Genomic DNA, 12,802 nt, shown 5'->3' with positions numbered 1-12,802 from the left:
CGAGGGGGAATTAACTCCGGGTTGCGGTTTTAAAGCTCGAATCCGCTGAAACCGGAAGAAAACAGGAAGTAGGAAGTAGAAAACCGGAAGTAGCAGATAGACACCGCCGGAGCTTTGTTTTGAACGCGGTTCTGGTTCTTTTCGGCCTCTCGGCTGGTTGTTCTCGGTCCGGATCGGCCCACAGACACCGCGGGATGGGGCGGCTGTTGGTTCTGACGGTAACCGTGATCCTGGTGGTGGTTTTCACTCCGGTAACTTCCGGTAAGAGGAGAGTCGCCGGAGCGCAGGTGAGCCCGTCGGGTCCACACGATGCAGAGATGTTAGCATGGCGTCTGTTAGTGGATGATCAGTTCGACACAAGAGCGGTTAAAAACACACATTAATATAAAATATATCAGAGATACATTTGCTGGAGAAAGACTGTTTTGCAGCTGGATTGTTTCACTCAGGTGTCAAGACAGGAAATGACAAACGTGTGTGTGTGTGTGTGTGTGTGTGTGTGTGTGTGTGTGTGTGTGTGTGTGTGTGTGTGTGTGTGTGTGTGTGTGTGTGTGTGTGTGTGTGTGTGTGTGTGTGTGTGTGTGTGTGTGTGTGTGTCTCTACAGGCCCTGCGTTTCGACTGGAAGAACTGTGGGCAGCCCAACAATCCAGCGGTTCTCAGGACTCTGACCGTGTCTCCGGATCCCATCAAGATCCCCGGATCCCTGACGGCCTCCGCCTCCGGATCCACGTCCGTGGAGCTGAGGTCCCCCCTGTCTGTGAGCACCCCGGCCCCAGATTCACTACGTACCATAGGACAGTTACGCCTTCAAATCGCAGCGTCGAACCAGCAGAACCGGTCCGGTTAATAACTCCGTTGACATGAAGGCACATGATCCCGAGCAGTTTAAGACGAACATGTTATAGTTAAACAAGAAGACCTTTGAGAGGAACCTGAGAGGCAGAAAAACTCTTCAGTTGTTCCATAAGAAAGATCCCAAACTCAGGAGCAGAAGCAAACCGTAGTGACTTATGTCTCCAGATTAAACCTCTTGGTGTCCAGTTTCATTGTCATGGAGAGAAAATATTCAAACACTTGACTCATTTGTGACGACAGGTGTGTAGCGTCTTGAAATTACCAGAATAATTGGTGTAATCTGATGTAAATTTAACAAATCTGAACAAACTAAAACATTTGTCCTTTACTTTAGGACTGAGAATATAACTGGGTTAAAGTCTGTGAAGTCCACTGGTTCCTCTGAAACACGAGACGTGAACAAGAACGACTTTTTCTTTCCATCCTTCATTTCTTTATGCTTCTTCCCTTAACTTTTTCATCCATCCTTCCCCCTTACTAGTCTTCTCTTTGCTCCTTTTCATCCATCCTTTAACCCTGTTCTTCTAATCCTTCCTTCACACTGAACTTGGCAGGACTATGGATGAAGACCTTTTTGGAACAGACCTCAGACTTTCTGTCACCTCCTTTTCATCCCCAGCTCAACGTGACCCTGGAGAAGGAGGTGGCAGGTTTCTGGGTGAAGGTCCCCTGTCTGGACGATTTGGGCAGCTGTCATTATCCAGACGCCTGTGACGTTCTCAACCAGCTGTTCCCTGTCGGTCAGGACTGTCCTGAACCGCTGCGTACCTACGGACTACCTTGCCATTGCCCATTCAAGAGCGTGAGTGTGAACATCCAAACAATAACGACCCAATCAGGGACTCGTAACTGAGGTTCCCTTCAACCAAGTCCAGTCTGACCCCCCCCCCTCTGTCTCCTCAGGGCTCCTACTCTCTGCCCCGCTCAGATTTTTACGTGCCCTACATAGAGCTGCCCCACTGGCTGACCAACGGGAACTACCACGTCCAGGGTGTCCTGGGGGGCCAGGGTAAAGAGCTGGGATGCGTCGAAATCACTCTCGCCATTCATTCTGACTAACCCAACACCCAACCAATCAGGAGACCTCAAGGTTTTTTTGGAAATCAAAATAGTAACAAATTGGAAACCACAGCAGAAGTTTTAGAAAGTTCCAATTCTGAGGAACCTCAAGAGGTGAAGGAAAGGTTTTGATGTGAATTGTTTGAGAACAATGTTATGTTACAGTTTGACCAGTAGACGGCGATCTTTCCATTTGAAGTCACACAAACTTCCATGTGTCTGCTTTCCTGCACTGATGTCACTCCTGCTGCTTTAGGTCACTAACTTTATTCCAGTTTAGTCCCAGTCAAGTAAAGCAATCTAGAACACTTAGTGTAAAGTTGATTTTAGGTCATGTCTAACTACCCGTAGGTCAAGTTTCGTCATGGTCGAGTACAAACAGATCAATCTGATAAATACAGAATGTTCACTTCCTTCTATCGATCAAAAGTTGGAGAGTCAAGGGTATTTTATTAAAGAAGTAATCAAATTACAGCCTTGTTAAAGGACTTCAGACCAACCCTTTTCTTTTTCTGGAGCCTGTTTCCTTTTCCTATCCGAGTCTGGGTCTTTGGGGTAGCAGTGTCAGCAGAGAGCTCCGAACCCCCAACAGGGCTTCAGCATTGCTGAGCCAGCAGAGATATGATCCCTCAGGCACGTTCTGGGTCTACTCGGGGGTCTCCTTTAGTGGGACGTGCCTGGAATACCTCCTCAGGGAGACATCCAGGGGTATCCTATCCCAACGCCTGAACCAGCTCACCCTGCTCATCCCAGTGTGGAAGATTAGCTTCTCGAATGACAAGCTAACCCCTACTCTAACCTTTACCCTCTTTCCAACGGTGAACCCAGACACCCCTCAGAGGAACCTAGTTTAGGCTGCTTGTACCCAAACCCAGAACACATGACCACAGGTGAGGGTGGGGGCGTAAAATTCACCGGTAAATCGAGAACCTTCTCCTTGTGATTCTATTTACGGTACGTTTGGCACAACATTCCATTTTTACATTTCTCCTTGGAGACATGGGAAGGTCTAAAGTTCTGTTCTCAATTTTTGTGCAAGATGCATTCTTTTGTTTTGGTTTTTGAGTAACTTCATGTATGAGAAATTTTATGTCTTAAATTTATTTTTACAAAGTGCCTGATTTGATCTTACACTAACATAAGATCTGAGAATAAACCATTAAAATCAAACAAGTAACTGCTTGTTAAATCCTTTTTGTGTGCCTCAATACTTTAATGATCGGACCACTTTCCACACAAGATCATCAGAGGTCCTAACATTGAGTCACCTGACCAAACAAACTTATTGGGCAAATGATCAACCGTATCTGGAAAGGACACCGAACCTGGTCTGGATTAGATTGTGGTGAAACAGACAAATAGTACAAAATGTCATCAGTGATCAAAGGACCAGAAACGACTACCACAATCGTGTGATGGAGACCAATTTAGAGGAACTTCCCATAGTTCTTTTCAAAACACAGATACAAGAGATTGGTTCTAAGAAATGACTCAGACTAAAAACCCACAGCTCATTCATGAAAGAGTTTTAAAAGTGGAGACAAGGAGTCAGAAAAGTGGTTCCAGAGACTAGAGGCTCTAATACAGAAAGCCCAGATTCAGCTAATAGAGGCTCAGCTGAAGACAAACCAACAAATAAATGAAATATTCAAGTTCTGATCTGCTTTCTGATTGGTTGGATGCAGCCAACATGAAGTCATTTGACTCCATGCAGCATTAAACATTCAATAAATAAAGCTTTAGTGATCCATTACCCTGGTTGTGTCTCAGTGGACTCCATGCTGCCACCCAGTGGAGGTTGCGTTACATTAGTCACGTGACCCCTATCAGCTGTCTGCAGGTGTCACATTCCAACACATGTTTATCTGACTTCAACTCATCTTCAAGACACACATAAGTCACATGACAGCAAAGCAAGATATTTTTCAAAGCTTTATTTACAACGAGACATGTTCAGATCACCGCCATCAGGAACAGACGTCTCTATATTTACAAGTATTTACATAACAAAGATGTATAAACATTACTTTATAACAGGAAAATAAGAGGTTAGTGATTCTGTATATATAAAGCAACAAAAGTAAAGCTCACCTTTCTTAATATAAGAAACACAAACAATATATATTAGTTTAAAATGAGACGTGCATTAAAAATGTCATTCCTGTATAAAACTTAACGTCTGTTATAAAACGGTCCTTATTTTGGTAACATGACACAAACAGGACAGTACAAGCTGATCCCAATGTAAAAGAGGATCACAGAGCTATTTTGGTACATTAGCATTCAAATATGTTAATATTTTTATGCGAATATTGCATCTTTTTCTGTGGTAGAAGTTATTTATAAATAACAAAATGAGGGGATTTTCTATCTTAGAATGTGTATAAAATGACCCCTGTATAGCTTTATATATCTACAACTTTTAAAGTCCAATGTTGTGCTAATTAGCACTATGTTATCATGAAACATGCTTACAAGGGACCACATAATTACAACATACTGTATCTTGCTGTCCCTCTATGGTTTAGCTAACATGTTAGCTAAAACAGTCTAAATTCAGATTATTTCTCTGCAGTCTCTCATGTGAGTTAATGCTAGTTAATGCCAGTAATGTTACGTCATGATTAATCTTTTTTACCAAGGGACATAAAATTCAAGTATATCCTAGCTTCTATTGCTGTTTCAGCATTGAACCTGTAATTTTATCATGTAATAATGCTGCTGCACCAAAGATCATGCTTTACCCTGGAGCATGTGACTAACGGCTATGTGTCGGGTCGAGGTTAGCATCGGATGAACAGTTTCTGTAAACGAATCTCAATGAAACTGAAGAAAGACTGACTGACTTCTCTCTACCAGAAACCCTTCGTTATCCCTACAGACTCCTGAAGAACTGCAGCGAGAGCTCATAGGTCAGGAACATGGTGGCGCTCATCGGGAAGCCTCTGATGGCGTTGACCGATGCTCCACGGAAGAACACCTGCACAAAAGGGACGAAATTTGAGTGATATTTCATCCCCTTGTTCTCGTACAGCCAATCAATCGATTCCCTGAACTCTATGTTTGCTTGAACTTCAAAATGACTTAAGCAAGTCGCTAACATCAGAACTGTTGGCTCACATCGTAAACATTTTCATCAACTCAACAGATTAAAAAAATATTGCAGATTATGAGCATCCATTTATCAAAGTAACGTCAAATATCTTAAACATCTTGGTTGTATTGTCTTCAACTTTCACACCTAAGTCAGACTTCATCCAGTGTTTATCTTTAGTTGTAGGTCAAGACTATTTATCCGATAATGCCACGTTGATCTTTGACCATCAGATCTCGTGAGCCGTCAGAACGTGACTGCACCTGCTGTGATTCATCTGGTGGCTGTTTGTTTGTCTTCGTTTCTAACCTTTGGTGTTCTGATGCCGCCTCCTAACAGATAACAACTGCTGATTTACTGAACCTGATGTGTGTCGGTAAAGGTGACTTGTAATCAGTCAATGATTGGTGGGAAACAGGCCTTCACTTGACCTTCCCTTCAGTGGATCCACATTCTGAGAAGTGAGGTGGGTCCAGCTTTATTGGGTTTCACCTGAACGGTTAAACCATCTGTTGGAATCGAGTAACCCCCGGAAGTCAAATGGGGTCAGTTTGAATCTGTCGGACTGAAATGGAGTCCAGATGAACAGCTGATGTTTACACTGTAAGCTGGTGTTCACCACTGTCTAACTTTATGAACCTCAGCATACTGCCTGTAGCTACAGGCAGTACCAACTCATGTTATATCACATAGTGACCACTAGATGGCTACATAAAACAGTCCTTCGACATGTACGACGGTGAAGCCAAAACTCTCGCCTACATCGGCGGACCAGATTGATGGCAGAAGACTGTCATAGATTGGTGAACGGTGCTCCTCTGGATGTCTAGAGTCTCCAAACCTCCATCACGCTGCCTCAGCTAGCCAAGACATGAGGTAGGGTATCTATGTTTGGATAGACCAAATATAGACACCTGACATTCTGCATGTGTTGCTAGTTGGAGTTTGAGAGTCCAATGTTAGGATTGAAATCAATAAATTTTCTAATTTTTCTGAATCTTTTGTCTGATACGGATCGGGTTCAGAGGAACCTGTGCCTCCTTCCGGACCACAACCAGAACCTTGGTGCTCACCTGTGCCCCCTCCGTCTTGTAGCTCTGGATGATGCAGTGGAGGATTCCCTTGTACTTCCTCTGCAGCTGAGCGTCGGCTTGCATCCGACTCTTCACCACATCGGCTGGCGTGGCTGTGACCCAGGAAATAGATCCTGAAGTTGGGAGATAAAATACTCTGAGTAGTCTGTACGTGGCAGAGTGTTCACGGTGGTTTACGGTTACACATTTTCTTCCCAGTGGCACGCAGCCTAACCAAAAATTAAATGCAGAAATGTTCTAAGAACTGCCTTGGTTCTGTTTATTTGCTGCAGGGATGGGGAGTTGAAACCAGGAAATTAAAATAGAATGTTTTAGTTGTTTTCCAGGAAGTACTCCACAACTAATGATGAGACCACAGTCATGTATTTTAAGACAAGGCGCTTCGATCTTTACTTTGCTCTCCGATGAGATACAAACAGGAAGCAACAGCTGAAGGGTGACCTGTTGGACAGGTCAGGGCTTATGGAGACTTGCTCCTGCCTGTTCAGGTTCATCAGTTAAGTCAAGGCAGAGTGTTGCAGCAACTTACTGACCTCTGTCAATCCTTCAAGGCCAAAGAGAGTCTAAGGAACTCAACAGGGATGCTGATGCACTTAATACACTTAAATTTTGGGTATTTTTACATGAACTCTCTTCCCAAGTCTTTCCAAGTCTTGACTTGGGAAGAGTTGACCACCACTGCTTGAAACGGGCCAGGTCCAGTCTGGAAACGTGAGATTCGGGGCTCGGTACTGGTTAAAAAGTTTTCTAGTTGTGTGCTTCAGCTGGACAACAGATGACTCCCATTAAGGCCAGCTGGATGGAAACAGATGGAGTCGTGGCCCACAGCTGATCACTGTTTACTTTCTGCACACTGAGCCACAGACTCCAGTCCACACGTGTTCTTAGTGTTTCTCTACCAACGTGTCAAGACCACCTCCTGAAAACAGGTCACAGGACCAGATCACGTGTTGATCTATAGTTTTATGAGTGCAGCTTCAGTTTCCATCAATAATTAAATCCATAAAAACAGAATCTGAGCGGAATGAGGTCACTTAAGGTTGTTTACTTCCTTCTATCCTTGTTTGAACTTTGCTTTTCTCATTCTTAACGACATGCTTTGTTTTGGTGGTGTTTTGGAACCCAAACACCCCGAACATAAATCTGTTCTGACTTTATAAACAAGTCTTTTTACCTGCAAGTCCTCCAGCCAGCCAGATGGAGCAGGGATGAGGGCTGGACGTGGCGTCTGGCTTCAGCAAGTTGCAGAAGATGGTGTAAGGGATGAAGTAAAGCACGTATCCAGGAACGTCCCTCAGGATCATGGCTCCGGCACCCCGGTACAGGCCCTGCAGGCCCTCGCTCTGCAGGATACTGCTGATGCAGTGGACGGGCCCTCGGTACAATCTCTGGTCGGGAATGTCGATGGAGCGCAGACGGAAGTTGCTGACGGCTGGCATGTTACCGGCGAGTTGCAGGTTCTCTGTGGGGAAGGTTTGAAATGGGTTGGGTCAGTGATGTATCCCACAGCAGTAGGACCTGAGGGGGTCCTGGTCCAAGCTAAACACTGGTGGAAGGACAAAGACCCTTCAGTCAAGAACTCTCGAATCCGCATGGATTTGGTGGAAAGATGGAGGCCAATAATCATTACAGCCGATCCAGGAAAACCACTGAAACAATTTCCTCTGGAGTTTTGTAAAAAGGATTTGGAAAAATAACCAACAACATACTGATTTATAGAAAACTGGGTTGAAGGAAGAAGAAATGAGAGATCTGATTCTATTTGTCCTTGAATGTTGAAACTAGTTTAGCATTATTGGTCTATATCAGATCTTCCTCAGAGATTGGTCGCTGCATCTTTTTATTGTATTTAAACTCACATTTGAACTGGTTGGACACTGTTGCACAATCGTAATAGTAGTCAAACAAATAAGACGACGGCTGTAAACGTGTCCATAGACGTAAATGTTTCACGTGCCGCTTACAGATTAACCCATCGTTCGGCGGGTTTATTGGTTTAGCAGATAACAATTTATGCTCCTATATCAAGCGGCTTCATATCTCAGAATAACCCATCCAGGCCTACAGAACTAACTGTAGTCCATCTGGACTGAGGAATCGTCAAAATTCCATCCTAGAAACAGACGGCGCTGGACATTAAACCTTTGTTTACCTGTCAGAAGCATCTGCGTCTGCATTTGCAGTCGGATCTTGACCAGATCCACCGGGGCGCCAAGACCCACTGACACCAGTCCAGTCAGCATACTGGCCACAGTCAGATCCAGCATACCACAGGGACGCCGTCCATCGCCATAGCGATACTTGCTGATGAGTCTTTGTGTGTTGCTGAAGAAGCCAAACACGACTGAGTTGTAGACAGCGATGCTGGCCAGGGGGAAAGACATGCCCCTAAAGAAACCAGTGACCTGAGGGGGAGATGGAGGTACGTTACAGAGGAATACACTCTACACACCTACAAACGTATGCAGGGAGAAGTAGGTGACTGTTGTGGAAAGGATTCCTTCACATCGGTGGGGGGGAGACGCGTCTAAACACAGCTGTCCGCCAGCGGACAAATGATGAGACCTCTGAGAAAAACAGGGAAGGAAACAAACTGGAGCTCAATATAAAGCAGTTTCTGAGCAAAGCCCCAAAAAAATGCAGAGCACACCACCAGTGGAAGCTCCGTCTCCCACGGAGGAAGGATAATTGAACCTCCAGCTCTAAAAAATGTGTTTGACTTGCAGAAGTTTGAAAAAGTCCTGCCAGGAAACTGGAGCAGCAAAACAAGCGAGACTTCAGAGACTAGAATCAAACGGGAGACAAACCAACAGCGTTTAAATGAAAACACAAACCGACTGAAAAGTATGGGAACGCTGCTGGAGAACCCGATCCAACTGGAAATGAAGTGTCGTTCGTTTAAAAGGGGCCTAGATAAGTTAAAAAAGGAAGATGCACACATTTAAGACCCTACAGGCCCCTAAAGAGATGTAGCCTTTTAAGACCCCTGCAGAGGTGCAAACCTTCAAGACCCCCATAGAGATGCAGACCTTCAAGACCTCTATAGAACCCTACATGGATCAAAACATGAACACTGACAGAGGAGAATCAGGTCAACTTTGGCAGGGACATCTACAAGGCTTTTTCTTTTTTTATATATATATTTTTGGGGTTAAAAACCCCCGTCTAGTAACCGAGTTTGACTGACTGACAGGAAGAGTTGGAATTATTAAAACCAAACAAAGAAAAGATATTTTTTGTAGAGAAACATTTAACTTCCAAGTTCTGATTTTTGAGTCGTCCTAATAATAAAATAGACATCCAGACAGATTATCCAGGTCCAGCAGGTCTGGATCTTTTTTCTAATTCAACGGTAGGAAACAAGAACTGCTGCCAGTCGTACAAGCATTGGCTTAGCGGCATTAGTTTGGTGTTTACCGTTTCCTTCCTGTAGATGGTCAGGATGCAGTGCATCATGTTCTTGTAGCCTTTCCCCGCCTGGAGACGAGTCTGAGGGACAAGAGAAAGCAACTTCAGAGCAGAACGCAACGAAACAGAACAAGGAGCTCAAGTCTTGACCTTCAGAAACCAGTCCTGATCTGGTTTCTGAAGGTCAAGACTGGTTGCTCCCTTAGAATCCAACAGAGCCTTGACTTTGTTGACCGCTGATTAATGTTTGCTGGTTTCGGCTTCCGGGACCAGTACTGACTGGTTCTAGAAGTCTTTCTTGTCTTTCATGGTGCTAAAATCATTATCTTTGGGTTTTGGACAAAAACATACAGAGACAACTTTTTTGTAGGAATTGTGAAAAGCTCTTCTCTGTACAACCAACCAACCAACCATACATGCTTGTTCAAACATATTAAAATCGCACCAATCAATCAGACCAAAGGATCAATAGATATCAGGGATGGATGAAGTTATTGGAGGTCAGTTACCTTCACCGTGTCCAGAGGGTGGCCAACAACAACGCTGGAGGCTCCTGCAGCCAAAAACACAGGAAGACGACAAGAAACCAGTCAGACATAAGCAGATGTAGTAATAGATAGAGGCACCAGTGGAACCAGCTAGTTTTTGTGTTCCACATCACAACACGTTTACATTTATGAAGATGAACAGGTGCGACAAAATTAAGTCCTCTAGGGGGCACTAGAGAAATGCTGGTCAAACATGACGACCATCGCGGGGCCCCGTTGTGCCCTCCCTGACCCCCATGTTCCTTCTGTGTATTGTGTGGCCCTCATTCCACATCACCAGCGACCACGGAACACACGGCCTACTTATCTCATCGAAAACCCAGTTAGCAACCAGTTAGCATCCAGTGGGACTCCAGTCAGCGGTCACCAACAAGTGTCATTCAACAAAGCAATTGATAGGAGACGCTGGCAGGTTTAACCTCGGCGTGGACGCCGGATCCCTGATCCAGAGAAGGGGGCGGGGGGGTTCCAGCAGTTCTCCAATGTGATCTGGGACACAATACAGTTCTAAAAGTCTGATCATATGACCCAGCAAGGAAAATAAGTTGGACTTTTGGTTTCTGTCGATGTTCTGCACATATAAGTTTTTAAGGACTCTTTCGCCCAAACAAAGAAAATCCAGGTGTTAGCCCCCCCAATAAAAAAACCCCACAGAGCCAATGGAGATGAGGAGTAAACATTTCATCACCTTTTTATTTCAGATTATTAGATAATTTAAACACAAATGTTCAAACAACTCTGGAAAATTTTATTTTTAGTTAAATTTTCTTTTTTTAAATTTCATTTCCACATCCCATCTTTTCGAACGAGTCTCTGCTCCTTTCTATTTTATTTGTTTGTAGAGTTTATGTAGAATAAAAGGTTTGTTGTGAGGCAGCAGCGCTCCTACCGGAGACACGTGACACGTCAACGTAAACAAAAATAAACAAAAACAAAAGCAGCGTTTTTGAAGTTTGTCTTTTTTTATATGCACACACACACACACACACACACACACACACACACACACAGAAATAAAGTTTCTCACCGCCGATCCATCCGGCGAGAAAGTCATCCAGCCGGAAGTTGTTGGAGGACTTCATGGGGGGCTTCGGGTCGCGGGTTCGAGTGAGGCGGGTGGGGTTCGGCTCCGTGAGAAGCTGAGGACAAAACAAACGCACCTCCGCTCCGGTCGGCTTTCATAACGAGCCTCTCCGCAGGTTCCAGCGCCAGCAGCCAATCAGGACGGCGAGTGGAACTTCATCAGCCAATCAGGGTGGAGCTCTTCAAAGGCGCACAGCCTATAGGGACGTTGTCATGGAAATGAGCCATGAGGAGGAGGAGGAGTGTGATGAAGACCCCCGAGCCCCCAAAACAAAATGAAATAAAAGCACAATGGAGCAGGAAACAACCGGCTGGGATTGGCTGAGAGCGGGAGGAGGGGCACATTCCCCAGACAGGTGGACACGCCCACTGCCGCAGGGGCTTCAAACCCTCAACCATATTATGGGATGAAATAAAACAAATAAACTCCATAGGTGTGTGTGTGTGTGTGTGTGTGTGTGTGTACGCGGAGGGGGGGGGGTCACGGGACAGGGTGGATGTTGTGGCAGTTGTTTTGCTGACCCCTCCCTCTGCTGCTTCCCCCCTCTGATAAGATGCTGATAAGCCCCGCCCTCTCCTCTTCTTAGGCGTTGTTTCTTCTGAACTGTGTGTGTGTGTGTGTGTGTGTGTGTTCACATAAAGTGTGTGTGTTCCCATGACGTGTGCGTGTTTGTGTGTGTTAACATGTTCTTGAGGTCACATGTTTCACCTCTTCAAAACAAACTGTCACACAGAGTGTGTGTCCTTGAGTGTGCCCGGCTGTGATTGGTCGGTGGACACAGGTGTGGCTGACATCAGGTCAGCTGTCGTCATGGTAACGCTGCTCCAGTGTCTTGATAAGAAATAAAACATCAACATGAAAGATTTGAACCAACCAGAAAAATCGATGTGTTTGAGGTTCTCTGCTTTCAACAAACGGACCAATCACAGCGCAGCGAGTCGCCACACTGCCTTTCTTTGTGTACACCCACTAAACACAGACAGGCTGGGACTCAAACCCACAATCCTCTACCACCAGCACCTCGCCGTCCTGCCTTATGGAGTAAAGGTTGGTCACCTGACCTGCGTTCTGATTGGCTGCTACAAAACAACACCACAGCTGTCTGTGTTGATGTTCTGTGTAAAGTTCACCGACCATGAAGGACCATCGACCAATCAGAGGAAAGATGAACCTCAGGTCAGTGACTGACGGCGAGGAGAAAACATCTCTTCGCTTCCAGTTCCTGGTGTTTCTTCATCAATGTCTTCCTCAGCATCTCAAGGAGAAGATTTTCATTTTTGTTTTCGGGTTTTTGTTGCTGCTCACTGGTTGGTTGGTTTCTGTACAACTGGATCAGAACCAGAACCTGGTGGGAGGAGCAGGACGGAAGTGAACCTTAGCTGCTGGTGAGGATGACATCATGACGTCTTCTCTTTAGTCTAGAAGGTTGTTCTTTTAGCTAAAGATTGGTCTATAGTTCACAAAGACCCTCCCTCACATCATAACTCCGCCCCGATTAGCGTTCCTCAAGCTAGCATGCACCCCTGTTAGCAGGTGTCAGCTTCTGCTAGATAGAGACAAACAGAAGCAATGCTAACCAACCAACAGGAACTAGTGTGTCCAACACTTCCACCCTCTGTGCTGGATCCCAATCGGGTCAAGCCGTACCATAAAACACAC

The 12,802-nt window shown here is 45.1% G+C and overlaps 2 protein-coding genes across 2 annotated transcripts; one reads left to right on the top strand and one right to left on the bottom strand.

The window, feature by feature from the left end:
- The first annotated feature begins 81 nt into the window (after positions 1–81).
- gm2a (ganglioside GM2 activator) lies at positions 82–3,101 on the top strand. The gene is made up of 4 exons (XM_068325498.1): positions 82–287; positions 606–758; positions 1,476–1,658; positions 1,760–3,101. The coding sequence occupies exons 1-4, from the start codon at positions 195–197 to the stop codon at positions 1,913–1,915; spliced, it is 585 nt and encodes a 194-aa protein (XP_068181599.1). The 5' UTR covers positions 82–194; the 3' UTR covers positions 1,916–3,101.
- Positions 3,102–3,834: 733 nt separating this feature from the next.
- Positions 3,835–11,252, bottom strand: slc25a48 (solute carrier family 25 member 48). Its single transcript, XM_068325425.1, has 7 exons — positions 11,087–11,252; positions 10,021–10,064; positions 9,521–9,592; positions 8,256–8,508; positions 7,278–7,565; positions 6,083–6,216; positions 3,835–4,895 (listed from the first exon to the last, which is right to left on the bottom strand). Exons 1-7 carry the CDS (start codon positions 11,139–11,141, stop codon positions 4,791–4,793), a joined length of 951 nt encoding a protein of 316 aa, XP_068181526.1. The 5' UTR covers positions 11,142–11,252; the 3' UTR covers positions 3,835–4,790.
- Between the last annotated feature and the right edge of the window lie 1,550 nt (positions 11,253–12,802).

This window comes from Antennarius striatus, chromosome 10 (assembly GCF_040054535.1).
Source record: "Antennarius striatus isolate MH-2024 chromosome 10, ASM4005453v1, whole genome shotgun sequence".
Classification (NCBI taxonomy): domain Eukaryota; kingdom Metazoa; phylum Chordata; class Actinopteri; order Lophiiformes; family Antennariidae; genus Antennarius; species Antennarius striatus.
This window is presented reverse-complemented; position numbering and strand designations above follow the sequence as displayed.